Source organism: Macrotis lagotis, chromosome 6 (assembly GCF_037893015.1).
Source record: "Macrotis lagotis isolate mMagLag1 chromosome 6, bilby.v1.9.chrom.fasta, whole genome shotgun sequence".
NCBI classification, from domain to species: Eukaryota; Metazoa; Chordata; class Mammalia; order Peramelemorphia; family Peramelidae; genus Macrotis; species Macrotis lagotis.
Genome location: NC_133663.1, coordinates 167,894,162 through 167,922,102, shown reverse-complemented (window position 1 = coordinate 167,922,102; position 27,941 = coordinate 167,894,162). Strand labels below are relative to the sequence as shown.

At 33.1% G+C, this 27,941-nt stretch overlaps 1 protein-coding gene across 1 annotated transcript in view; it reads left to right on the top strand.

The window, feature by feature from the left end:
* Window positions 1-27,941, top strand: part of FGF14 (fibroblast growth factor 14) — a 263,009-nt gene that overhangs the window by 54,633 nt on the left and 180,435 nt on the right. Inside the window, exons 2-3 of the mRNA XM_074191981.1 lie at window positions 12,150-12,260; window positions 27,152-27,255. Of these exons, the coding sequence (XP_074048082.1) occupies window positions 12,150-12,260; window positions 27,152-27,255 (215 nt within the window). The remainder of the gene's footprint in view (window positions 1-12,149; window positions 12,261-27,151; window positions 27,256-27,941) is intronic.

Genomic DNA, 27,941 nt, shown 5'->3' with positions numbered 1-27,941 from the left:
TGAGTAAGGTGTTGGTAGGAAGCAGAGAATTTAGAAAACAAAACAGTTTAAAAAAACAAAGGGATAAACCCATAAAAATTTTCTAAAATTTAATTAGCCACTCCACATGTTTTCAGTTTTATCCATATAGTTGAATTGATTGATCCATTGATTGTCTTCCTTCTTAATTGGCCATTGGTGTTCTAATATTATTTGGGCAAAACACACATTGTTCATCATCTTTATTGTATTGGATTCTTCCAGCACTTTTTCATAAGGTTAGATACTACCAGTCTACCTGTCATTTCTAAGCTCTACACCTCAGTTGTCATGGATTTCCTCAGAGCAAGTTGGACTTGTTCACTCTATTGCTCACTTATTAAACATACTGTTTTCCATATTATTGACCAGCATTCTGATGCATTATAGACAATATTGAGGAAATAAAAATGTCTTCCTTGATCTTTAATGGTTTCATCATTACCATCTTGAGTACTGAAATCTATGCCAAAGCACATTTCATTTCTTTGGTCTCATTGATTTCAGTACCCTTCTTGTCTGTACTCATGATGGTAATGATGATAATGATGCTTGTCCTTTGTTCTCAAAGAAGATCATGACATCAGGGAGGTGATACCATGAGAATCACATGAACTGGATTTGAATAAGAGAGTGATGTGCTTCACTTTCTCCTCCAGAGATATTTGTGCCCTGTGGCAAGATATGAATCAGGACATCTGGAGATGGCCTTGGATGTGAGTCAATCTGGGTTAAGTGACTTGCCTAAGGTCACACAGCTAGTAAGAGTCTTGGATATAAAGCTCTTCTATTATGATCCCTATTCCTTTGTTATATAATTTACTGTATGGCTCATTAAGATAACAATTTAAAATATGAATAATCTTCCCAGGAGTGATTGTTTTCTTTTTATATAGAAGTAGGTTAACTAGAAGCAGGCACAGACCTTGGAGCAACTAGTTGGCACAATGGATAGAGTTCTGGGTCTGGAGTGAAGAAGACTTATCTTCCTAAATTCAAATCTGGCCTCCAATACTTCCTAGTTCTGTAACCCTGAATAAATCACTTAACCCTGCTTTCCTTAGTTTCCTCATCTATCGAATGAATTGGAGAAGGAAATAGTAAACCACTCCAGTATCTTTGCCAAGAAAAACCCAAATAGGGTCATTCTTTTTGTTTATTTGTTTGTTTTTTTAACATTGTAATTTATTATTTATTTGAACATTCTTTCTTTTAGATTTTTTTTACTTTTTTCATCCATATGACATGCATATTTTTAAGTTACAAAATTTCCTTCCCACCCCCTTCCCCTCAGCAGTGAACAGTCAGGTTAGCATTGTATATACATATTTTTTTGAATTTTTATTTATTTATTCTTATCTTTGTACAAATGTTCTTTTTTATTTTTTAGGTTTTGCAAGGCAAATGGGGTTAAGTGGCTTGCCCAAAGCCACACAGCTAGGTCATTATTAAGTGTCTGAGACCGGATTTGAACCCAGGTACTCCTGACTCCAAGGCTTGTGCTTTATCCACTATGCCACCTAGCCGCCCTTCAAATGTTTTTTATACATTACTAAAATATTCTTCTCTAAGAGTAAACATAATACCCCCCAAAATATAGATCTGCATGAACAGTAAAGAGAAAAAATTAAAATTAAAAAACAATAACAACAACAACAATAATAATAATTAATAATGGCAGACAGGTGGTACAGTGGACGGAGCACCAGCCCTGGAGGCAGGAGCACCTGAACCCAAATCTGGCCCCAGACACCCAACAATCACCCAGCTGTGTGACCCTGGGCAAGCCACCCCAACCCCATTGCCCTGCAAAAACCAAAATAATAATAATAATAATAATGATGATGATGATGATGATGATGATAGTAGTAGTAGTAATAGTAGGGCGGCCAGGTGGCACAGTGGACAGAGCACCAGCCCTGGAGCCAGGAGCACCTGGGTCCAAATCTGGCCTCAGATACCCAACAATCACCCAGCTGTTCAGCCCCCAAGGAAGGCACCCAAACCCATTTGCCCTGCAACCCAATAATAATAATATTAATATTAATATAATAACAATAATAAATGTGCTTCAGTCTGTGTTTCAACACCTCCAGCTCTGTCACAGGTGGATCACTTCTTTATAAGTCCACCAGAAGAGCTACTTACATATTTTTCCACTGTTGCCATTAGTACTTCCCCACTACCATATACTATATTTTCTCTCTCTCCTTTCATTCTGTCCCTCTTCTTAATTGTGCTGTAGGGTAGCTGAGTGGAGCATCAGACAGATCCCCGGCCCTGGGGCCAAGAGGCCCCGAACCCACTACCACCCCTTAGGCCCAGCATCCACCCGGCCCTGTAGTCCCAGACAACCCATCCAATCCCAGCCCCTTGCAAGAAGTAAAAAAGAAAATGTGTTATATCTGACCACTCTCTCCCATGGTCCACCCTTTTCTCCATCACTCACATCCCCCCCATCCCCCTGTCTCCCTTCTCTCCTTCTTACTCTGGATGCCTATACCCCATTGAGTATATATGCTGTTTCCTCTCTGAGCCACCTCTGATGAGAGTGAAGATTCCCTTATTTGCCCTTGCCTTCCCCCTTCCATATTATTGCAATTGCACATTGTAATAAGAAATCTTATTATATGAAATATCTTATCCTATTCTACCTCTCCTTTCTCTTACTCCCATTACATTTACCTTTTAGCCATTGACTCCATTTTTACAATATATTATATCTTCAAGTTCAACTGTCTCATGTGCTTCATCTGTAAAAGCTCCTTCTACCTGTTCTATTAAATGAGAAGATTCTTATGAGTCTAATCAGTATCATTTTTCTATGCAGGAATATATGTAGTTCTTCATCATTAAGTCGTTCATATTTTATCCTTCTCCTCCACTCTCTATGCTTCACAAACTGAGTCCTGTATTTGAAGATCAAACTTTCTGTTCAGCTCTGGCCAGTTCAACAGGAACATTTGAAATTCCCCTGGTTCATTGAAAGTCCAACTTTTTCCCTGTAAGAAGACGTTCAGTTTTTCTGGGTAGATAATTCTCGGTTGCATTCCAAGCTCTTTTGCTTTCCAGAGTATTATATTCCAAGCCCTATGAGCTTTTATGTAGGCACTGCTAAGTCTTGTGTGATCTTGACTGCAGCTCCACGATGTTTGAATTTTGTCCTTCTGGCTGCTTGCAATATTCTCTCTCTGACTTGGGAGTTCTGGAACTTTGCTATAATATTCCTGGGGGTTGTTTTTTGGGGGTGATTTCTTTCTGGGGGAGATTGGTAGATCCTCTCAATTTCTGTTTTGCCCTCTGCTTCTAGGATATCAGGGAAATTTTCCTGTAGGAATTCTTTAAAATGAGGTCAAAGCTCTTTTCCTGATCATGACTTTCAGCTATCCCAATAATTTTAAAATGATCTTTCCTGAATCTGTTTTCCAGATCAGTTGTTTTTTTCAATGAGATGTTTCACATATTCTTCTAATTTTTCATTCTTTTGGTTTTGAAATATTGTGTCTTGATTCTCATAAAATCAGCAGTTTCCCTCAGTTCCATTCTCCATCTGAAGGATTTGTTTTCCTCAGAGAACTTTCTTATATCTTTTTCCATCTGGCCAATTCTACTTTTTAAACCTCAGGGTGTAGATCAGGAAACTGCCCCCACTGCCTTGAGCCACTCCCAGGTGCCCTGGGGTTACCTCTGGGAGGCTGAAGTTCCTTCACTCTGGTGACTGCCCCTCTAACTCTGTGGAGCAGAGCCTTCCCACTATTTTCCAGGTTACCTTGGACTGGAGAATTGCCTCTCTGGATCTTTCTGTGGGTTCTGTCTCTTGAAAAATTTAGTTAGAGTCCTTATTTTATAAGTTTTGAAATATTAGGAAGAGAGAGCAGCTAAGAGGGGATTCTCCTGTTGCCATTTTGGCTCCACCCCCCCACAAACATATTTTTGATAAATATGTTTATAGATTAGTCATTTTTGGTATGAGGAATTAGGATTAAGGGAAAGAGATACATAAGAGATAATTTTTATAAAATGTCCATCAGATCCTGAAGGGTTGTTTTTCTGTTGTTTTTCTTCCTCTGAATTGGCATAACATTGTCCATAGCCAGTCTTATACAGTTGTCCTCGCTCTCGTTGATCATCTCACAATGTTGTTATTAATGTGCACATTGTTCTCTTGGTTCTGCTTCCTTCACTCAGCATCAGATCCTGAAAGTCATTCCATTCTTCTCTAGGGTTCTGACCATTTATGGCTTCTTATAGAACAATAATATTCTGTTGTATTCATGTACCATAACTTGTTTAGCCATTCCCTAATTAATGAACTGAACAAGAAAAATCTTTTTGATTTTTAAAATATTTTTTCATATTTTCTATAATCCTTATTTCCCAAATATTTTCCTTCAAAGCAGTATATTAAAATTTTATTTATTCCCATTCTTACTACTTTCTTTATGGTCCAACCTCAATTTCTAATCCAAGAACTACTTCTTTTCTGATTTACTGACAAATGTCTTGCCATATTTGAATTCGATATCTTCCTTAAGGTGATAAAATGGTGACCTATTTAAACAAAATTTAAATAGGGCAGTAGGATGATAAAATCAAATATAAACAGAGCAGAAAATTTTTTTATTTCTCAGCCAGGAAATAATTCACCTTTTTTTCTTAATATTTGCATACCTAACATCAATTCCTTCAAATTATATTTTATTTTTCTAACAAGCAAAAATTCTGTTGCCTTCAATCACTGCCATAGTGAAGTTAAAAGGGCTCCTTTTTTTAGGAGGCTGAATATAAATTTATAGAATTTGCATAGTCCTTTATCCTTCAGCAGTCTTAATATATATACATACATACATATATACATACATACATGCATATTTCTGATTACTTGCAAAGGTGGTTTACAAAGTTTACAAAGTAGTTCATTCTTTGGAAGATTTGTATTCCAGATTTTTTCTGACACCCTCCATTCCCTCCCTCCTCCCCATGGCAGATAACAATCTTCTATAAGTTGTACATATACAATCATATTTAACATATTTCCATATTAGTCATGTTGTGAAAGAGGAATTAGAACTATGGAGGAAAACATAAGAAAGAAAACATAAGAAAGAAAGAAAAAAATAAAAGAAATTTTAACAAGTAAATTTAGTATGCTTTGTACTGCATTCAAACTCTGTAGTTTGTTTGTTTTCTGGCTGTGGATTGGCATTTTCTACAACAGTTCTCTCAGATTTGTCCTTGATCACAGATAGGAGCTGCACCCATCAGTTGATCATCTCACAAGGTTGTTAATGTATACAACATTCTCTTGGCTTTTCACTCACATTAGGTTACTTCTCTTCACTCACATCAGCTCATACAAGTCTTACCCCACTTTTCTAATTGACTCATTCTCACCAAACAATAGTACTCGATAACATTAATGTACCATAACTTCTTCAGCCATTCCTCAATTGATGGACATCCCCTCAATTTCCAATTCTTTGCCACTGGTTGGTTCCTGTCCTTCATTTTCAAAGAAGACCAATAATGACGTCACTATTTTTGAGACAAATTACCTTGTGTCTTCCTGTTGCCACTACAAAAAGAATTGCTATAAATGTTTTTGCGTGTGAGGGTCTTTTCTCCTTTATAATGACCTCTTAGGAATATAAACCTAGTAGCAGTATTGCTGAATCAAAGGCTATGCAGTTTTATTGCCTTTTGGCCATAATTCCAACTTGCTTGCCAGAATGGTTGAGTCAATTCACAACTCTACCAGGAGTGCATTGATATTTCAGTTTTCCCATATTACCTAACTGGTGTTCAGTTTTCCTTCTTTTTCCTCATTGGTCAATCTGATAGATGTGAGATAATACCTCAAGAATTGTTTCAATTCACATTCTTCTTATCAATGATAATTTGGAGCATTTTTTCATATGATTATAGATAGCTTTAAAAACTCTGTTCATATCCTTTCACTATTTGTCAGTAGAAGAATGGCTTATGTTCTTATGAATTTGACTCAGTTCTCTATATAGTTTAGAAATGAGTCTTTTATTTTATTTTAGGTTTTTTCCAAGGCAAATGGGGTTAAGTGGCTTGCCCAAGGCCACACAGCTAGGTAATTATTAAGTGTCTGAGACCAGATTTGAACCCAGGTACTCCTGACTCCAGGGCCAGTGCTTTATCCATTACGCTACCTAGCCACCCCTGAAATAAGTCTTTTATCAGAAACATTAGCTATTATAATTGTTTCCCAACTATCTTCATTCCTTCTAATCTTGATTGCATTGGTTTGTTTGTGTAATTTAATATAGCAAAAATTAAACATTTTTGCAATTTATAATGTTCTCTAGCTCTTGTTTAGTCATAAACTTATCCCCTTTCCATAGATCTGACCAACTATTCCTTATTCTCCTAATTGGCTCATGGCATCAACTTTTATGCCTAAATTTTTAACTTATCTTGGAATAAGGTGTGAGATGTTGGGCTATGCCTAACTTTACCATATTATTTTCCAGTTCTCCCAGTTTTGATTAAATAGCGATTTCTTATCCCAGGAGCCTAGAGTCTTTGGGTTCATCAAATAGTAGATTGCTATAGTTCTTTACAAGTGTTTCTTTTATACACAATTTATTACACTGATCCACTTTTCTATTTCTTAGTGAGCTCTACAGTTTTGATGACTTTCACTTTATAATATAATTTTAGGTCTGGTATGGGTAAGCTATTTTTCTTTACATCCCCCCCCCCCATTAATGTCCTTGATTTTCTTGACCTTTTGCTTCTCTCATTGAATTTTGTTACTATTTTTTCTAGCTATGTAAAATAGGTGTTTTTTGTGGTTTGATTGGTATGACACTGAGTAATTTAATTTAGGTGTATTTATCATTTTTATAATCTTAGCTCAGTCTATCCAGGAGCAATAGACATTTTCCCAGGTATTTAGATCTGACTTCATTTATGTGAAAAGTGTTTTGTAATTTTGTTCATATAGTTTATGAGTTTGTCTTGGGAGATAGATACCCAAGTATTTTATGGTATTTATAGTTACTTTAAAGGGAATTTTTCATTCTTACTCTTGCAGTTGGGTTTTGTTGGAAATATACATATATATGTATATCTAAATGCTGATGATTTATGTGGAGTTCTTTTATATCCTGCTAATTTCAAAAGTTAATGGTTTCAAGTAATTTTTGGTTGATTTGGTATGATTTTTAAGTGTACCCTCATAATATATGCAAAGAGTGATAGTCCTCTTTGCCTATTCTAATTTCTTCAATTTCTTTTTCTTTTCATATTGCTAAAGTTAACATTTCAAATTCTAAATTGAATAATAGTGATGATAATGACCATTCTTGTTTTACCCCTGCTCTTATTGGAAAAATTCTAGTTAATTCCAATTTCATATTAGGAATGTATTTTGTCAAAGGCTTTTTTTTTACCATATGCTGAGATAACCATATGTTTTCTGTAATTTTATTATCGATGTGGTCAATTATGCTGAATGTTCTCCTAACATTGAACATCTCTGAATACCTGGTATAAATTGTATCTATTCATAGTGTATTATCCTAGTGATACTGTAATCTCTTTACTACAATTTTATTTAAAATTTTTTCATTAATAGTATTTTCTTTGTTTTGGCCCTTCCATGTTTAGATATAAGCACAATGTTGGTGTCATTAAAGGGATTTGACAGAACTCCACCTATTCTTTTTCAAATGGTTTATATAGAATTGGAATTAATTGTTCTTTAAACGTTTGGTATAATTTACTTGTAAATCCATCTGGCACTGGAGATTATTTCTTAGAGAATAAATTTATGACTTGTTCAATTTCTTTCCTTATATATATATATATATATATATATATATATAAATATATAAATATATATATATATATAAATTTATATATAAATATATAAATATTTTATTTCCACTTCTGTTGATCTGGGCAGTTTATATTTTTGTAAATAATCATCCATTTCACTGATATTGTAAGATTTGCTGGCATACAGTTGGACAAAATAGCTGTGAATACTTTAATTTCCTCCTCTTTGGTTATTTGGTTTTCTTCTTTCTTTTTTTTTTATTCTGGTTGCCCAGACTGCCTTCTTCAACTTGTTTATCAGCTTTTTCATAAAACCACCTCAGTTTTATTCTATAGTTTTCTTAATTTCAATTTTATTTATTTCTCCTTTGATTTTCAGAATTTCTAATTTAGTATTTAATTGGGAATTTTTAATTTGTTCTTTTTCTAATTTTTTAAATTGCATATATCCTCTTTATTTTATTCATGTAAGTATTTAGAGATATAAAATTTCCCCTAAGAACTGATTTAGCTGCATCCTACAAGTTTTAGTATACTGTCTGTATTATTGTCAATGATTTGAATGGAATTATTGATTATTCATTCTTTAACTTTGATCATTCATTCTTTAAAATTAGATTACTTAGCTTCTAATTAATTTTTGCTATATCTTTCCATGATTCTTTATTACGTGTGATTTTATTGCATCATGATCTGGAAAGGGTACATTTAAAATTTCTGCTTTTCTGCATTTGATTTTGAAGCTTTTCTGCTCTAAAATATGGTCTATTTTTATGTAGGCATCATGTACTGCAGAGAAGGTGTATTCCTTTCTATCTACATTCAATTTTCTCTAGAGGTCTATCGCATCTAACTTGTTCTAAAATTCTATTCACCTTCTTAACCTTTTGTATATATTTTCTGGTTATATTTATCTAATTCTGAAAGAGGGAGTTTGAGGACCCTCAGCAATATGATTTTGCTTTTTGGTACTTTTAAAGAAAGTGTAGTTTCCTCCTTTATCCCTTTTAATGAGATCTATTTATCTATTTTTACTTTTACTTTATCTAATATCAGGATTGGTTCTCTTATTCCTTTTTTTACATATAAGAAAATTAAATTAGAGGCAGAATTTCAAAACAGGCCTGCAAAACTCCAGTGTTAGTTTTCAGTCCATTTAATGATGTTCCTCTTGACAATAATTTTCATTGGATTTTTTCTTTCCTTCCCCCCCCCCCCATATTTGATATAATAAATGTAAGGAATCAGTACAGAAAATTTCTCCATTGATGAGGATAATCATATTTTCTGAAATTGTTTTTTAATTTTTTTTTAAATTTTTTGCAAGGCAATGGGGTTCAGTGGCTTTCCCAAGGCCACACAGCTAGGTAATTATTAAATGTCCGAGGCCGGATTTGAACTCAGGTACTCCTGACTCCAGGGCCAGTGCCCTACCCACTGCGCCACCTAGATGCCCCCCTGAAATTGTTTTGTAAGTTGTTTGAAAGCAAGCTAAGATACCCTCTATCTCTATACTATTATTATTATTTTTTTGGTTTTAGAAGTATGCATCTAAAGCAATAACAATTGCTATAGATATTCTCCTCCTCATCACTGCTAAACTTTGAATTTTCTCACAAACATTTCTTGCCTGGGTTTTCATCTTGAGTTTAATTGAACCAAAGGGTATCACTAGAAAACCTAATATGTTATTGTTGTTTGGTTCTTTCAGTGTTGTCTGACTATTTATGACCCTTGTATGAGGTTTTCCCTGACAGAGGTATCAGGTCTGCCATTTCCTTCACCAGTAGATTGGGCAAGCAGAGATTAAGTGGCTCGCCCAGAATCACACGGCTAATGATGAATGTCTAAGGATATATTTGAATTCAGAAATTCCTAACTCCAGACCCAGTGCTTTATCCACCGAGCCATCTTGTTAATTTATATTAGTTCCTCAGTTTTTGAATTATAACTGTAAGCAAGTCTTCTCACTGTAACAATTAACAAAACAGTACCTAATTCTCCCATTTCATTTGTATTTTCATGCTCTGTACTAGTCTAAAATAGAATGCCTGATTCTGATATGCCTGGTTCCAAAACATTCAATTCTAGCCCTTAATGAAGAAATCAAAATAAATTTGAACAAAGGCATTTTATTTTGTTTTAAGTATCTTAGAATTGCCTGGCATAGGAGAGCAGAAAAGAATTCCAGTAGGATTCCATCCTAATTATAATAGTTTTGTGTTTTTTTTTTTCAGGAGCTGCAGCACCAAAATTGAAACATGTAGGCTGCATCTGATGAAAAGGAAAATTTAGCATTTCTCTCTTTCTCTTTCTCTCTCTCTCTCTCTCTCTCTCTCGTTCTCCAGATTTACTTTGGAGTCTAGGCATAATATAAAAGTGGAATTTGAGTGTAATAATTTATTTGGATTAATTACAAACAAACCCATTCAATTTGTGACCCACTCTGGACTACAATTTTATAGCACCCATACCTGTACCTAAGGCCTAAAAATAATTTAGGTAGAATATTAAGGATTTTAATGAACCCCTTTCAATACTTTCCTGTAATTATTTCTTACAAACTGGTGAGGAAGAAGACTCTGGACAGTGAGGATTTTAGCAGAGTCAACTAAACTAAAATTTGAGAAGAGGATCAGATAATTTAAAGTTTGGAATTTCTAGGTCACTTGCTGAAGCCTTTTCTTTTCATAGATGAAGAAAATGAAAATCAAAGATATTAGTTTATTATGCAGATAGTAAATAGCAGAAAGCAGATTTTAACTCTGGTCTTCAGATTCCAAGTTTATTGCATTTTCACTGGTTTTTTTTAAATTAAATTTTTAAAATTGTTTTTTAAATTTTTAAAAAATAAAATTTTAAATTAATGCTTTTAAAAATAAAACAAAATGACATTCTATTCCTGTTGTATTTTTAGATTTTACTTCATATTGTTAGCTACTTGGATCCTTAGCAAAAAAAAATTAGCTGATTCAAAATTCATGTTCTGATCTATCATTATAAGAATTTTGATTATATTATTATACCATATTAGTAATAGGCTAATCAAGAAGAATGAGTGGCTAAGCCAATGTATTTTTGTAAACTATAGGTAGTACATGTTAAATATGAAAGATTGATCTTTTTTATATATGAATATAAATATTCATGTGGCAGTCAATTAACCAAAGTAAAATTTTTAAAACTGGCATAATTATTATTGTATTTTGAATTTTTACATATCCATGCTATTATAATATACGGCAGCTGAACTTTAATACTGTTATTAGTTCATTATTATATAAAAAGATCTATATAATTTAATGATGCTTGAATTCAAAGAAAGCTTAAATATTAATCTATTTCAAGTTGTTAGTAAATGTCATCTTCAATCAGACAATTATAATAAATGGGAAATAAAGCAAAGCCTCTTAATAATGATAATTTGGAACAGTTCACACATATGTTCTATTTCTGTGGGTTCGTATTTATTTTAATTAGAATGTTGTGTGTACTCATTGTTTTTTGAAATAGTCCATTTAGTTGTTAATTTGACATCACATTCAAATTCATATATCATATTTTGATGGTGTTGATGCCTCTTTTTGCTTTAGAAAGTATTGTGATGCCCAAATTACCTAGAATAACATTTGATCATCTGTCATTGAGAAATCATTCAAAACTTCAGTCATTGTACTCTGATCAATAAATGTATAGAAGGCAGTACATGAAAACTAACATACAAGCAATAATTTTTCAAGGGAACATTTTTTCCTCTTAAGTAAGGTGTGTTGATATGAGATACTATCTTTTCAATGAGTTATCACACCAGAAATTCAATCCTACAAGGAAGTATTCCATTCCTTCTTGTCCTTGCTCCCCTCTTTTTATTTCTCCTTAGACTCAGAATGTGATTTCTACTGTACCTAATTTATTTTATATTTTATAATAACCCCACTTAAACATTTGTGTACTAGAAGAAAATTGCATCAAAGGTCATGGTTTCTGTTTCATAGATAAGTCTGGTCAAGGTACTCAACTAATCTCTTTGTTCTTCAGAACCTCTATTCTGTTTTTTAAAATCTATAAAAGGAGGAAGTTGGTCTTGTACATCTTGCTCACCCTTTGAGTTCTAAATCTATTATTCTATGATAAATGGAATTATCATGTTAATAATAGTTTCAGAAATCTTGATAAACAAAAATTCTGCTTCTGTAGAATAATTTATTACACCAATAACAATAATAATGATGATAATAAAATATAAATGAAATAAAATGAAGAAAAAATATTATATTACACCATTGTGAAGCTTATTAAAAACTGTGTTTTCCTTTCAGATCCCCAGCTCAAGGGTATAGTGACCAGGTTATATTGCAGGCAAGGCTACTACTTGCAAATGCACCCCGATGGAGCTCTCGACGGAACCAAGGATGACAGCAGTAATTCTAGTAAGTGAAAATTGTAGGAAATTGACTTAATATACCTTGCAGAAATTATCATTTGACTACTGAGATTCAAGCTTCTTTAATTTATTTTTTGCAATTTGGATATATTGACTATGTCAATTAATTTCACAAATTGGTTTCCTATTTGTATGTATTTCATTATTTTCCTAAAATTACATGAAAAATTATATAGAAACTTAGATTATCTACAAGAGATGAGTAGAGATGGAAATATTTCAATTTTATGCATTATTAGTACTTCCAACACAAAGTGATTATTTATTCCATCCTCAGAAGGAACAAACTTTCTAATATAATCAATTAAAATTATGTGGCTTTTAATTTATTATTCCTTTTTGTCTGTCACTGTACTATTGTGCCCAAATTCTGAAGGTGCCTGCATACATTAAAAATTTATTCGGCATAGTTGTGTTAGATATTAGAAACATAATCTTTCAGTTTTATTATTTTATTTTTTGTTAATTTCTTAATTTTATTCTAGACAAACTTTGTTTCTATGTATGAATGAGTCATGATTTCATGGGCTTAGAGACTTTCACGTATTGTCTCTGGTTGCAGGATATCCTGTGTTTCATGGTCCCCAAAACCTTGATCATCTGGTGACTAGCTTTTAGGGTATAAGCACTCCATATTGAAGTAGGCTTAGCCTAGGATTTCAGATATACATTCTCTTTCTGAACTTAGACTTTAAAAAATGAGAGTATTTCTATCCAGTTATCATTTCTCATGAGTGCAGAATCATGTCACTAAACAGGTTCTTCAATCAGAATGTTAGAAAAATCCCTTTCTCAACTTTCAAGAACCAGCATCGTTACTTATATCCCTCTCTCACTTACATTAAATTCACTTGCAAGTTATGACATCTTCCTGATGTCATGGTCCTCTTCAAAAACAAAGGACAAATAATTACTACATTTGTCACTGAGCTCCTTGTTTATCTATCTCCTTTGCACTTTTTTTAGGTTGTGTAATTTTGTAAGAATCTTTTCTTCACTTTTTTGATCTGTGTTAATTATTTCTTCATTAAATAGGATAATGCTATCCAAAAAACTTTAAAGCACAATACTGGTGTTCATTATTTCTATTTCTTAAGATATATTTTTCATATCATGGTTAAATTTGCTTCGTATTTTTCTTTTTCTTTTGTTTTCTTCAAAAGTCTCTTCTGACATGACCTCCCTCCCACTTACACCCAATTCTGTTCCTGCATATAACTTAAACTTTTGTTTTCTTACTTCTATTATCCTATATTAGATGATTAAAAAAATTGAAAAACTGGCATAGGACCACAAAAAGAAATTTTCTGTATACTACACACTTCAGTCAATTATTTTTCTATTATGATTTTTCACTCCATTCCACAAACACATATACATAGAAATGTATATGTATATATAAAATGTTATCATTTTCTCTATAGTTTTCCTTGCTACTCATATTCCTATTCTGAAGGACACCAATCTCCTTTTCTTATGGCTGACTGGCTTGGAGGCCATTCAGTCTTAAAATTTGGAAGTGCTTGGCTTTCTTCTTTGATCAGTAAGTTTTATAGTATCTCTTGGAGAATGTCCAAGTATTTTTGAATAACAGTATGTATAGCATGTCTAGTTAGTTTTCCATTACTATGATAAATACATGAGTTTACAGGATGAATAACCAAAAACAATTTCTGGAAGCATCAGAACGTTGATGCTAAATTTGTTTGTCAGTTTTTACTTGAGAGAGTATTACCTATATGAAATAAGCTATATCCAGTAGAAAATCGTATAGGTATGTACAGTATATGGATATACTGTGAGGATTCCTAAAAGGACCAGTTTACCTCAAATGAACAAATACTTTACAAAGGGATATCCCTCCATTTTCTTGATTCATCAAGATAGGCTAAATGATAACATTGTCAATATTTTAAAACCAGATGTTGGTATCATAGTCATCAAAAAGCAAAAGCATAAAAGAGTGGAATGACTCAGATTGCTCCCAGACTTGGTTGTTTTTAACTTAAATAGTTTGGGAGATACAAGAATAAGTATTTATTAATATGAATTTAAAATAACAATAGCATAGGAGGATCCTGTTTCTCATACTAGTACTTGAAGTAGACAGTAGCATCCTAATCTTTATCTGGCCACTGAACCCAGATAGTTCCAGAAGAGAAAGTGAATCTGGTGACTTTGCATGTCTTCCCTCTCTTAAATACAATTCATTTGCATATCATTGCATCTCCTCCCAGATGTCACAGTCCTCTTCAAGAACAAAGGACAGGGGCAGCTAGGGTAGTTCTGTGGATAGACATCAGCACTGGAGTCAGGAGGACCTGAATTCAAATTTGACCTCAGACATTCAATTTTGCTTAGCTGTGTGACCTTGGACAAGTCACTTAACCCCATTGCCTTGCAAAAAAGCAAAAAAAAAGAACAGCAACAATAAAAGAATAGGAACTTTGGGGATAGGCATGTTGGTACTATTTTCCAAGTATAACATCTCTGCCATTTTTAAAAATAATATTTTGGACATTATGACCCCTGTATTTCCTGAAAGGTTTATAGAATATAGCATTAATAGATAGGGGGAAATTAAAAGTTCTGATGAAAGAATATGTAATAAAAACAAAACAAGTTCCCACTGAGAATTCCATAGAAAGCACTAGTCAGCTATTAGCCTTTCCAATCTCTCTCTCTCTCTCTCTCTCTCTCTCTCTCTCTCTCTCTCTCTCTCTCTCTCTCTCTCTCTCTCTGTTTCTTGCTTTTTGCTCTTTCAAATGAAATTCTTTGGAAGCTGTTAGTGTTGCCATATTAGAAAGAAAAGTGTCTTATATAATTTACATGTCTATTTTATATGTCAGAAAGCCCTCTAAAGCAGCAGGTAACTTTTTCTTACTCCATTTGCTGACAGAACCTTTAGAAAGATCTGTATAAGAAAGCTTTCAGTTAAACTTACCTAATTAAAGTTTAAAATTTTTAAAGAATTTGTTCATTTTTTTGTAATTTTTTATTCATCTCATTTAAACATATCAGAGGGATCAATGAGTTGTAGAGAGGGTAGTATGAAGGATTTCATTATCCAAAACAATCTTAGAGTAGTTTTAAGCTTTAATAGCTTAAAATTGTACTAAGACAAAAATAATCTTTGGTATGCATATGTCATTATCATTACATACATACATACATATATATATATATATATTTCTTTATAGATGTATGTTTGCACACAAATATTCTGTTATACACACAGATTCTTTTCTTTAAGTATTTAATATATCCAATTATACTGTTTTCAATATTCATTTTTAATAAGAGCTTGAGTTCCAATATTTTCTCCATTCCACCTTCCCTCCTTCTCTCTCTCCAAGTCAGCAAGTACTGTGATATAGATTATACATATACATGTTATGTTAATATGTTATGGTATGTTAGCATGTTAAATATGTTAAACATATTTCCAAATTAATCATGTCGAGCAAGAAAAATCAGAAATAACTGAAAAAATTACAAGAAAGAAAAATTAAAAAAAACCCATAAAATGAAATGGGAAAAAACTATGCTTCAGCTGAAAATAGTATACTTCGATCTACATTGAGACTAGTTCTTTCTCTGGATATGGCTGGTGTTTTAAATTGTGAATCTTTTGGAATTTGGAATTGTCTTGGATCATCATATTGTTGAGAAGAGTTAAGCATCACTCAATGTTGCTGTTAATTTGTTTCCTTTAAAATGTTTAAAGTTCTATTTGGTTTTTTTTTTTGACTCATAGAGAAATCTTAAAATCAAGTGATTTTAAAAAAAGGTTGAATTCTTTTCTAACAAATTAAGACCATACATTACAAGTAAACTCGATTAGTTCACCATAATTGTAGAGGATGACAATATAATTATTCAAAATTATGTTCTTTTTTAACAGTTCACATAGTATACTATAGTTTAATGGTCAGTTACAAATAATAAGCATCATAAGAATTATTTTTAAGTAAATAAAAGTTAGCTGTGTCTGACATGACATTCTGAGTCTTGTCTTACTGATTCTCCAAGACAAAGGTAGATAGATGGTGCTGCCTTGAGTCAAGAAGACTCTTCTTTCCTGAATTCACATCCTGTCTTAGATGACTACTCGCTGTGTGAACCTGAGCAAGTCACTTAACCCTGAATGAATCAGTTTCTGTCAAATGAACTACAAAAGTGCTACTCCAGTATCCTTGCCAAGAAAATCCCAAATGGGGACATGAAGAGTTGGACATGATGGGGAAAAAAATGACTAAATAACAAATAGTCACTAGTTCATTAGTAGACAAGTTAGTAAACAAGCATTTATTGAGTGTCTACCACATGCTAGGTTTTATGATAAGGGAATTTGTTTTTCAAACATCATGATCCTTAAAATATTGCTTGCTATTGAAACCAATTTTAATTAACCAAAATGTCCTCAAGAAACATTATTTACCATTATTATTTAGTCAAAGGTATATTTAATGAGTAATAGTACAATGTATCAGATAAAGAGTTGACTTGCAGAGCCTGGAAGACCTGAGTTTGAGGTTTACCTTTGAGCTATACTAACTGGTATCCTGGGCAGTTAATGATTCTCTTTCTTGAACTCTTTTGACGATGATAAAACGCTTTGGGTTTGTGCTTATAGTAGGGGATTTATTTATAGGAGGAAAGACTGGAGCTGATAGAGATAATATTTGAGGAAGGGAATCTATTTAAAGGAAATGATATTTAGCCCTTCTTTTAATATAGAAATATCAGTTGACAGAATTATAAGTGAATTAAATCTCTCCATCAAACCTCTAAAATCCTTAATAGACTCTGGAAGATATGTTCCTTATATGGTTTTGTTACTTTTTCCCATACCAGGCACAGTGGGAGTTTTAAGGGTTTTGAAATATTTCTCAGTTTCACAGTGTCATATCAGCTTTGAAAGAAGTGATCAGAAGTCACTGAATACTTGCATTCATTTTCTGAAATTTTCTTGGGAAAGTTTGACAGCATAGTACAGAGTAATCAATAAATGGAAATCTTTTGTAGATACATGGGACAGTAGAATAATTAACTTGCTCTGATCCTCAGTACAGAAAGCAAGGAGAAGGAAACCACCTTCCTTAAGCCTAGTGGATTAAGGACTAGTCTTGAAATCACTAAGACTTTAATCAGCATGTCTGACACTTAACTAGCTATATGACCATGAGCAAGTCACTTACCCTCTTTCCAAGCCTCAATTTCCCCATTTGTAAAATAAATATAAACACTTAATAATCCTGTCTTATAATATTACCATGCAGACTAAATTAGATAAAATGTAAAACACTTTTAAAAACAAAATTATATATATATATATGATATTGTTATATAAATGAAATGCTCTAGAGGAGGAGCATTTATGAAAATATAAATAATGCTTTTTCCTCTAAAATTGAAATAGTATCCTTTAGTGATTGGTATAGTGGATAGAGAGTTTTCTTCAAGCCAGCAAACCCTGGTTTCAAGTTTTGCTTCTGACACATACTGACTTTATAACAGTGGACAATTCATTTGACCTGTCCATGCTGTAAGCAAGTCACTAAGATTATAACTGTAAGAAGAAACCAGTCTGTAGTGGAAGAGGAAGCTTCCTTACTTTGGAGTTCCCAGTACCAATGAAATTATAGGTCTGTTTCTGAGCCCATTTCTGTCAATATAATTATCATTATCCCTATTAATTATAGATCAGTAATAGTTTGAACTTAAGATCAAGTAACCAGATGATAGTCCTGATGGTACCAATTATTAACCGCATGACTTTGTGTAAATCATCTATTTTTTCTAGATCACAGTTTTTCTGTCTGTAATGTTAGAAAATTATCCTAGGGGCAGTTAGGTGGCACAGTGGATAGAGCACTGACCCTGCAGTCAGGAGGACCCGAGTTCAAATCCAGCCTCAGATACTTAATAATTTCCTAGTTATGTGAACTTGGGCAAGTCCCTTAACAAAAAAAAAAATTATCCTATACAGTTTTAATGATGTCTGTTCTAACTCTAAAATTCTAACTCTTTTACATGATAATAAACAATTATTATCTAAGTACATATTTATCAGAAAACATTTGTTACTTGATATCTTTATTACATAATTGAATTTTGATTTCTTATAATAATGAGATTGGGTTTCAGAAAAAAATCATACTTATATTTAAAGGGGGTATAAGTATTGAGAGGTAGCCAGACAGAGTGGAAAAACTACTGACTTTAAAGTCAAAAGACCTGGGTTCAAATTCTGCCTGTCATGTTTACTATATGAATACCCTTGGGAATGTAAGACTTCCTTGAACCTCAGATTTGTCATCATAATCTGAAAGAATTGAATAAGATGATCTCTGAAGTGCCCTCTAGATCATAACCCATTAAACCAAAGTGACTTTATGAATAATTTTTGTGAATCAGAGCTTTAGAGGTAGTATAAAATTGGAAAGATAGGGAGTTGTAACACTCAGGTTTAAGTCTAAGTATTACTTTATAGTTTTTTTTGGAGAAAAAATTTCATCTATATAAGCCTCAGTCTTCTCACATATATAATGGAGATAATGTTAGCTCTATTTATTGGAGTGAGAAATAATTTGATAAAGAAAATGTTAATAATTACTCACCTATATACTTATATTTTTATATCAAATTCTAGAATGATCTTCAAGTACTAAGGACATTAATGAAGGAATGAATAGGAAAAAGAAGGAGTTTGCAAAAGATATGGTACAGTAGACCAAATATAGGGAAATCATAAATTTGACTTAAAGATTTATCAAATACTAAATGTCACTGTGCTTGTTGTTTATTGACTAAAAAGGCATTTGATTCACTAGAATAATGCTGTTGCTGAACAATAGTTCATGAAGGCTGTAGCAACAGAGATACCCTGTAAGAGTAAGGTATGTCCAACATGGCTTAAGGTGTTTGCCAATATCACTGAACATGTCCTCCAGATTATGATTTAAAAGAAAGAAAAATTCCCAATGGATATTAAGGTTCTCCAGAATTTTCTGTTTGATATCATATTCTTCTGAGTGTACAAAATCCTGTACTATATGGAGAGATTCATAACTACTGGAAAAAATTAGGTCCCCTAGGTACACTATTAAAAACACATCAAACAAATAGATGGAAGAATGCCTGTGTCAAGAAAAACTTTGGACAGGAAAAGAATGAGGGATAGTTACATGGTGAGAGTGAGGACTTTCCAGGTGATAACGTATATGATAAATTGGTATTAATAATATCGAGATAACTAGTGGAAGATGCCAAGTACACTGGGCATAGATAATTTAAAGGAGAACAAATTAATAAACACACAGGGAGAAAGTACATGTGTGTCTTATGATGTATACCTTTGGAAGAAATACTTCATTGACTAGCTCATCATTCCATTGAAATAAGTAAATACAATGTACTTCATAGGGTTGTGAATATTTTATGAAAGTATTCAGACAAAGAATTTATTCAAGAGTACAAATGTAACAGTGCAAAGACTCACTGTTTTATCAAGGTAATTCACTGACTATATCAAATGTTCTTTTTTCAAGAACCCTAAAGTACAACCATTATCTGATATTCCATCAGTGAGAAAAGCTAAAAGAAAGGTTGGTAAGCAACCTCTTCCTTCAGTATAGTAACCTGAAAAGTTTAAGATATAACCCTTTTCTTTTTGTCTTTTGACTTAAAACTCAACATAGACCAATCTCCACTGGAGAAGGAAATAGCTAACCATTCACTATCTTTGCCAAGAACAACCCATGGACATTTTTAAAACATTAAGAGATATATAACATCAGAAGATGAATCCTATGGGCAAGAATCCTTAAAAGAAATGGAGTAGTCTTCTTAGGCAGTAAAAGGGAGAGAAAAGCAGTACTGAAATATGATCTCAGAAATAACAATGATATCTATTCAAATGCAAGGCAAACTCTTCAAAAATCCTAGTAATACAAGTATAAGATCCAATTACTGGTGCTGAATAGGTCAGTTATTCAATTCTCTAAAAACCTACTGCCTCTTCTAGAAAAAATACCAAGAAAAGATGTCACGTGCATCAGAGTTGATTAGAATACTAAAGTTGGAAATCAAAAGATAATTGGAATAATAGACCAGTTTGTTCAAGAGTACAAATTTAACAGTTCAAAGACTCATCATTTTATCAAGATAATTCACTGACCATATCAAATATTCTTTTTCAATATCCTAAAAAGCAAATTTACACCTGGATATCACCAGAGGTTCAGTATATGAATTAAATTGATTATTTACTTTGCAACCAAAGGCAGAGAAGCTCTATAAGTTTAAACAAGATCTGGAGCTGACTATGGATCAGATCATGAGCCTCTTATTGCAAAATTTAGATTTAAACTGAATAAATGAGAGAAAAACATCAGACTAGATAGGTATGAAGTAAATAACATCCCTTATGAATATGAAGGGTAGATGATAGATAGATTTAAAGGATTAAGTAAAGTAGATAGAGTGCCCAAAGAACTATGGACAGAAGTTCACAGTATTATACAGGAGACGACAACAACAACAACAACAACAACCACCACAATAAAAGCATCCCAAAGGAAAAGAAGGGATGTAAACAAAATGCCTGTCTGATGAGGTTCTACAAATAGCTGAAGAAAGAGGGAAAGGGAAAAGCAAAAGGGAAAGCTATACCCCCACTGAATCCAGAATTCCCAAGAAAAGTATGGAAAAATAAGATTGTCTTAAGTGAGCAGTATAATAGAATGAAATAAATAAGAACTCTCTTCAAGAAACAAAGATATCAAAGAAATAATTTCATAAAAATAGGCATGATAAAAGAAAAAAATAATCAGGACATAAGAGAATCAGAAGAGATGAAAAAGAACTGGAACAAACTGTACAAAAATAATCTTAATATCATTGATAATCATAATGATGTGGTTGCTGAGCTAGAGCCAGACACCCTGAAAAATAAAGTCAGATGAACCTGAGAAAGCATTGTTATTAATAATAAGGATAATGGAGGTGATGGAATTCCAGCTAAACTATTTAAAATCCTAAAAGATGCTGTTCAAGTACTGTACTCAGTATGCCCTAAAACTTTGAAAATTCAGCAGTATCTAGTAGGTTGGAAAAGATCAGTTTATGTCCCAAACTTAAAGAACAATGTCAAGTGATGACTTCCAAACAGTTGTAATCATTTTATTTGACAGGAAAACTATGATTAAGATTTTGCAACTAGGCGTCAGTATTATGTGAACCAAGAATTACTGGAAGTGCAGGTTGGTTTTCAAAAAAAGGCAGAGAAACCAAATTGCCAACATTCACTGGGTTATGTAGAAAGAAAGCAACTTTCAGAAACAAAACAACGAAATATCTCCTTCTGCTTTATTGATTTTTCACTTAAAGCCTTTGACTCTGTGAATCACAACAAAGCAAGTCCTCAAAAAGATGGGAATACCAGATAAATTTACTTGTCCCCTAAGAAATCTGTATGCCAATCAAGAAGCAACAATTAGTAATGAACATAGAACAACTAATTAGTTTAAGTTTGGGAAAGGAGTTTGACAAGTCTGTATATTGTCACCTTAGTTATTTAACTTATATGCAGAATACATCATGTGAAATGTCATACGAATGAATCTAAGGCAAGAATTAAGGTTACCAGGAGAAATTTCAACAGTTTCAGATATGCAAACAATACCACATTAATGGCAGAAAGTGAAGAATTAAAATGTCAGTGAGGGTGGTAGAGGACAGTGTAAAAGCTAGCTTAAAACTGAATATCACAAAAAAGACTAAGATCATGGCTATGAGTCCTATCACTTTATGACAAATCAAGAAGAAGAGATGGAAGCAGTGTCAGATTATATATTCTTGGATTCAAAGATATCTACAGACAGGAACTGAAACCATGAAATTAAAAGATGCTTTTTCCTTGAAAGGAAAGCTATGGCAAATCTGGACAGCATACTAAAAAGCTGAAATATTACCTTCCTGATAAAGGTCCATATAGTTCAAGTTATAGTTTTTCAAATAGTTTTACATGGCTGTGAAATTTGGACTATAAAGAAAACTGAACACCACATATTCAGTGCTTTTGAATTATGGTACTGAAGAAAATTTTTGAGTCCCTTGTATAGCAAGGACATCAACTTAGTCAATATTTAAAGGAATTCATTCGGACTATTGATTGGAAGGATACATAATGAAACTGCAACTTAAATACTTTGCTCATGTAATGAGAAGACAAGTCTCATTGGAAAAGATCCTGTTGTTAGGAAAGATTGAAGATAAAAGGAAAAGGGGACAACCAGAGGATAAGGTCAATGGTGTCATAACAGAAGAATTTAAAATCTAACACCGCTTTTCCATCTCTTCTTGATTTGCCATGAAGTGAGTCTGGTCATACACTGGGGACAATGGAATATAGAAGGGACTGGAATACTTTGCTACAAAGGGTCATGAACACAACTGAACAAATGAACAGCAATATAAATCCATGTAATTATCTAAAATTTCTTGTATATTTATTCCCAACTCCCTTTGCTGTTTCCAGGGATTTCGAGGGGGGCACTCTTTAAGTGTAATTTTTCATTCTAAAGATAAAGTAACTAAATATATTTTGATTAATATGATTTTTTCTTTGCTTGATAATTGTCATTTCTAATCTGAAACTTGAAGAATCACATCATTCTATTTTAGGTCTTTTTTGTTTTTTTGTTTTTTGGGTTTTTTTTGCAAGACACTGGGATTAAGTGGCTTGCCCAAGCCACACAGCTAGGTAATTATTAAGTGTCTGAGGTCAAATTTGAACTCAGGTCTCCCTGACTCCAGGGCTTGTGTTCTATCCACTGCACCACCTAGCTGCCCCAAGAATCACATAATTTTGAACTATTGCAAATCTGCATTGGATTTAGTACTAGGAGGAAATAATGCGAGTTTAACCCTAGCTGTGACCTTTAGAAGATAACCTAAAGGTAGTATATTTTAAGGTTCACAAATTCTTCTAAATATCTTTCTATATACATATGCATGTTTCTGCCTTTATATGAAATGCACATGTGCATATCCATATATACCAAAGCTCAAAATGATATTTATTTGGAATTAAATATATCCTCCTTTAAATCTAATATGACTTAAGGGGTTTATTGTGGGTTCTGAAAATCAGTGATTCATAACACAGGGGTTAGAGTTCTGGGTCTGGAGTCTGGAAGTCCAAATCCCAAGCTCTTATTTGATATGTGACTCTGGACAAGTCACTTAATCTCTACCTTGGTTTCCTCACCTTAAAATGGTAATAATAATAATAATAATAATAATAATAATAATAACAACACCTACCCTGCAGGGATGATTTTGTGAGGATCAAATGAGATAATATTTATAAATAGTGCCTGCAATGTATGTGTTCTTTCCCTTCCCTTATTTTTTCCCTTTTCCTTCCCCTTCCTCAAATAGTAAAGTTTCAATGTCTATGAAACATATACCCTAAAAGTATTTTAGTAGTGATAGAATATAACAGATTAAGAACATTCAGGTGTAAAATATTTTAAAAATAAACTTTTCAGTTCAGGTGTGGCATAGTGTGATAAAAATAATACTTGGTGGTAATCAGGAGTCTATAGTTTTAGTTCTGTCTCTTCGACAAACTAATTCTTAGGCTCTGGACAAATCTTTCCTTCTTTGGGCTTAGATTTGCTTAGCTCACAGAGTGAAGGGATTGGACTGAGCCCCTTTCTAGATTTAAGATTTTATAACTGTTTCGATTGGAAAGTATATCCATGGGAATTAATTACTTGAAGAACCATAGAGAAAAAAATTAGGGTTCCCCCCAGCAAAAGAAACGACTACCTAGGTTTTTAAATTTTCTATTTTTATCAAACTCACTAAATAATGCTTTGTGCTTCAGCAGAGTACATACATAGATTTTCATAATTTCCTAATACTAAAAACGACAATTTTAAATGTAGTGTTAAAATAAGCACACTGAGCTCTATGCTTACACTATAGATATACGTGAGTACTGAAGATGGGGGAGGGTAAGGATAACAGCAAAATGTACAATATAGACTTTCCTCCCTATTAGCTAACACGAACATCAGTTATTTCTGTAGTATTTTCCTTTACAAGCATTTTAAGCATTTGAATCAAAGGGCTATTTTCAATCAAATAAATGTTTAACCCTAGGGAAATTGCATAAAGACATGTATATTTATACAATTACCTTTTGGGCATATACCAGTGAGTGTCCCAAAATTATCTCAAACTGAATGTATCAAAAACAAAACAACTTATCTTTGCCCCAAATCCACCCCACTTTCAAACTTCTATCTTTCTTTTGGAGACAACACTTTTTCCACTCAATTCTTGCCATCTATAGAATTATCCTTAGCTCCCACATCTTTCCCTTTCTTTCCAATCTAAGGGAAAACTTAGCTGCTTCTTACCTGGGCTTTTACAATAGCTTCTTAATTGTCCTCTTTGTCATACAGTCTTTCATACAGACTTTTTCATACAGTCCATTTATCTTCAGGTCACTTTAATTCATCTTCCACATAAATGTCAAAATTATATTCCTAAAGCTCACATCTGACTATGTTACTCCCCTGTTCAAGAATTCCCAGTGGGTATTTGTTGCCTCTTGTATGCAATATTAACTCCCCTATTTTGTGTTTAAAGCCCCTTTCAGTCTGACTCTAGACTTGTTTTTCTAGGTGTATCCCACAGTACTCTCCTTTCCGTACTCTCTCCATTCTAATCAAATTGTTCTATTTGTTCTTCTTTCTCTAGAATATTCCATTTTTTCTTTAATGTCTTTGTCTGCAATTCTCTCATCTCCCCTCCACTTTTAAAAATCATTAGATCCTTTTCAAGGTCAGCTCGTATGACACATCTTTTTTTTTTTTTGGTATGACACATCTTACAGAGGACATCTAGCTGCTAAATTTCACCTCTTGCCACAGAAATTATTTACATTTCCACATTTATTTACATTTATAAGTGTATTGAATTAGGATGGGGTAAGGTGTTGCTTAGAGTTTGTTTCCCCAGAGTCTATTCAAGTGAATAGCAAATAGTAGGCACTTAATCAATGTCAAATCATTGATTGACTTAATCAATTTTGGAATCATTTAATTCTAATAATGTTAGGTGGGCCTGGCTGATTTTCTTGATATAATGTGCTTCTTTCCTTTTTGATGTCTTTCTGCTTGCAACACACATTTACCTCCTGACCATTAAGTAACAGCCTTATTTTTCTGACAAACTCTTGTAAAATCTTTTGAGAAGAATAAATTAATGAAGTAGTGTTAATTAAGTATTAACTATGTGTAATGGACTATGATAAGTTCTGGAAATACAAATAGAAAAATGAGGCTGTCCCTGCCATCAAGAAAAACACAACCTAACTGGGGGGGTCATATATATCAGCTGTAGGGTGGGGGCAAGAGCCTAATATTCCTAAGACAGTAACTGTAGGCCAAATGAAAAGGTCCAGGTTTCTTTTGAGTTCTTTGTCAGGTCACATGGGAAGTCCTGGTTCTCTAAGGGTATAGTAGTTGTTGTTATTTGTCCTCAATTCATAAAGAAAACTATGACATCAGGGTGGTGATGCCATGGCATGCAAGTGAATTGGATTTGAATTGGGCGGGGGGCTGTGCAAAGTCACCAGTCTCACTTTCTCCTCCAGAGCCGAATGGGTCCAGTGGCCTGATATGGATCAGGATGACTGGACATGGGCCTAGATACAGTGGGTGATTTTGTGTCTGAGGATGTAGTAGTATAGCAAATATGTAAGAAAGTCACAGACTGTTTTAAATATTTTATTTATGTATATTTGCATAAATTGTCTTCATACAAGTTATTCCTTTTCTTATTAAGATTAAATGTATTGTTCCCTTCTACAAAGTTTGATTGACCTTATCTCCACTGGGCTAACCTCCATTTCTGAGGACTACCCAAGCAAAGGGTCACATACACAGATGTGCCTATAATCACTTTGAAAATCCATTTAAGCATTCAAATGATTCACATTCCTTAAGGTTTCAGGATTCTAAGGAGGATGAAGGATCACTTCTGTATGACTGGTGTGCCTGGGTGAACAAAGTATTGGTGCTATAGTCAAAAAAAAAAATCCCCAGATTTCAAATCAGTAAAATGGAATTAATATTTAGCCTTCTGGTTATTTTAAATGACTGAATGTCATTAGCTCAGATATCTGATTAGTTCTGCAAAAAGCAAATTACTTCTGCCCTGTGATTTTTATCTAGTATAGGAAGCCCTCAGTGTAGAAATTCCCTGTGAAAGGCAAATTAGTTGCAGGAATTATCTTTTTTTCCTTTTCCTTTTTAAAAAAGACACTGTCCTATATTGCAAAGACAAGTCACACCTCTATTAAAAAGTAGAAGAATGATCACTCGGTTTTAATTGCTTTCTTTTTCTGATTTCCATGAGATTATTCACAGTTGTTTTTGCTAAGTACAAAATGCTGTTAAAAAGTGAAATGTGACCTTTCTGATTACAGGCCAGTTTGTATTTGTTATACCAACAATTGTGCCATTAGCCAACACTTGTAGGAATGATTGCTAATTAAATTTACAAGCTGAAGCTTAAGTGCTAACTTTATTAGATAAATACTGTCTTGATTTAAAATGATGATAATGATGACAATGATGATAAGTAATGATTTAAATGATGACAATGATAATGATACTGATTCTAATACTGTCCCATTAGTACCATTATAATATTGCTAATATTAAGAAAAATGAACATTCTATGAAGTCAGTACTAAGTGTGGTATCTTGATTTTTAACAAAGAAATGCCTAGCTATTGCAGTGTTTTTCTTTTCCCTGCCCGTCCATGACAGATCCCATTTATCTTTACAGCATTATTCAACCTCATACCAGTGGGACTTCGAGTTGTTGCCATGCAGGGAGTAAAGACAGGGTTGTATATTGCCATGAATGGAGAAGGGTACCTCTACACATCAGTAAGTAGCACCCCATGAATACCTTCTATATAAAATAACAAATACTGACAAAGCTCTATGGCATTTGATTTGCATCAATTTCCCCATAGGATTTGATCTTCATTGTGATCCTCTAAGCAGCTATTTTATAAATATCAGGTAAAATTATCTTTCTGGTAAGATAGTTAAATTCTGGTTTATTAGTGGCTTTTGAGCCTCTACATTTGCCATATTAAAAAAAAAACAAATGAACTAGCTTGCCCCCTAATAGAGCAATTTGAGAACAGATGATATTATTAATATATTATTTTTCATTTAGAAATGTTCTTGTCATAGGAAATTGCATGCACTGGTACACAAAGGAAACTGTGGAGAGAATACTAGTAAATGCTAAAAAAAAAAAGAAAAAGTTTTTTCTGTGACAAAGTAAACAGCTTATTAAATACTTTAAGATATTACAACCAATTCTGTTAAGTCAAAGTACATGATACAGTGGTTAATAAAATTTGTAAAATGGTGATTTCCTTAAATCTGAGTATTTTCCTACCACCATAAGCTTTTTTCCTAAGTTTTTTTAGTGTTAAAGAATTTGTTTTCATTTGGTATGTATTGTATTCATACTTTGTTGTGCTGTTAAATTGCTCTTGTGTCACCTATTTCAAATTGCAAAAGCATGCAGTAGAATCTTTTGTTTCTATCATCCCTTG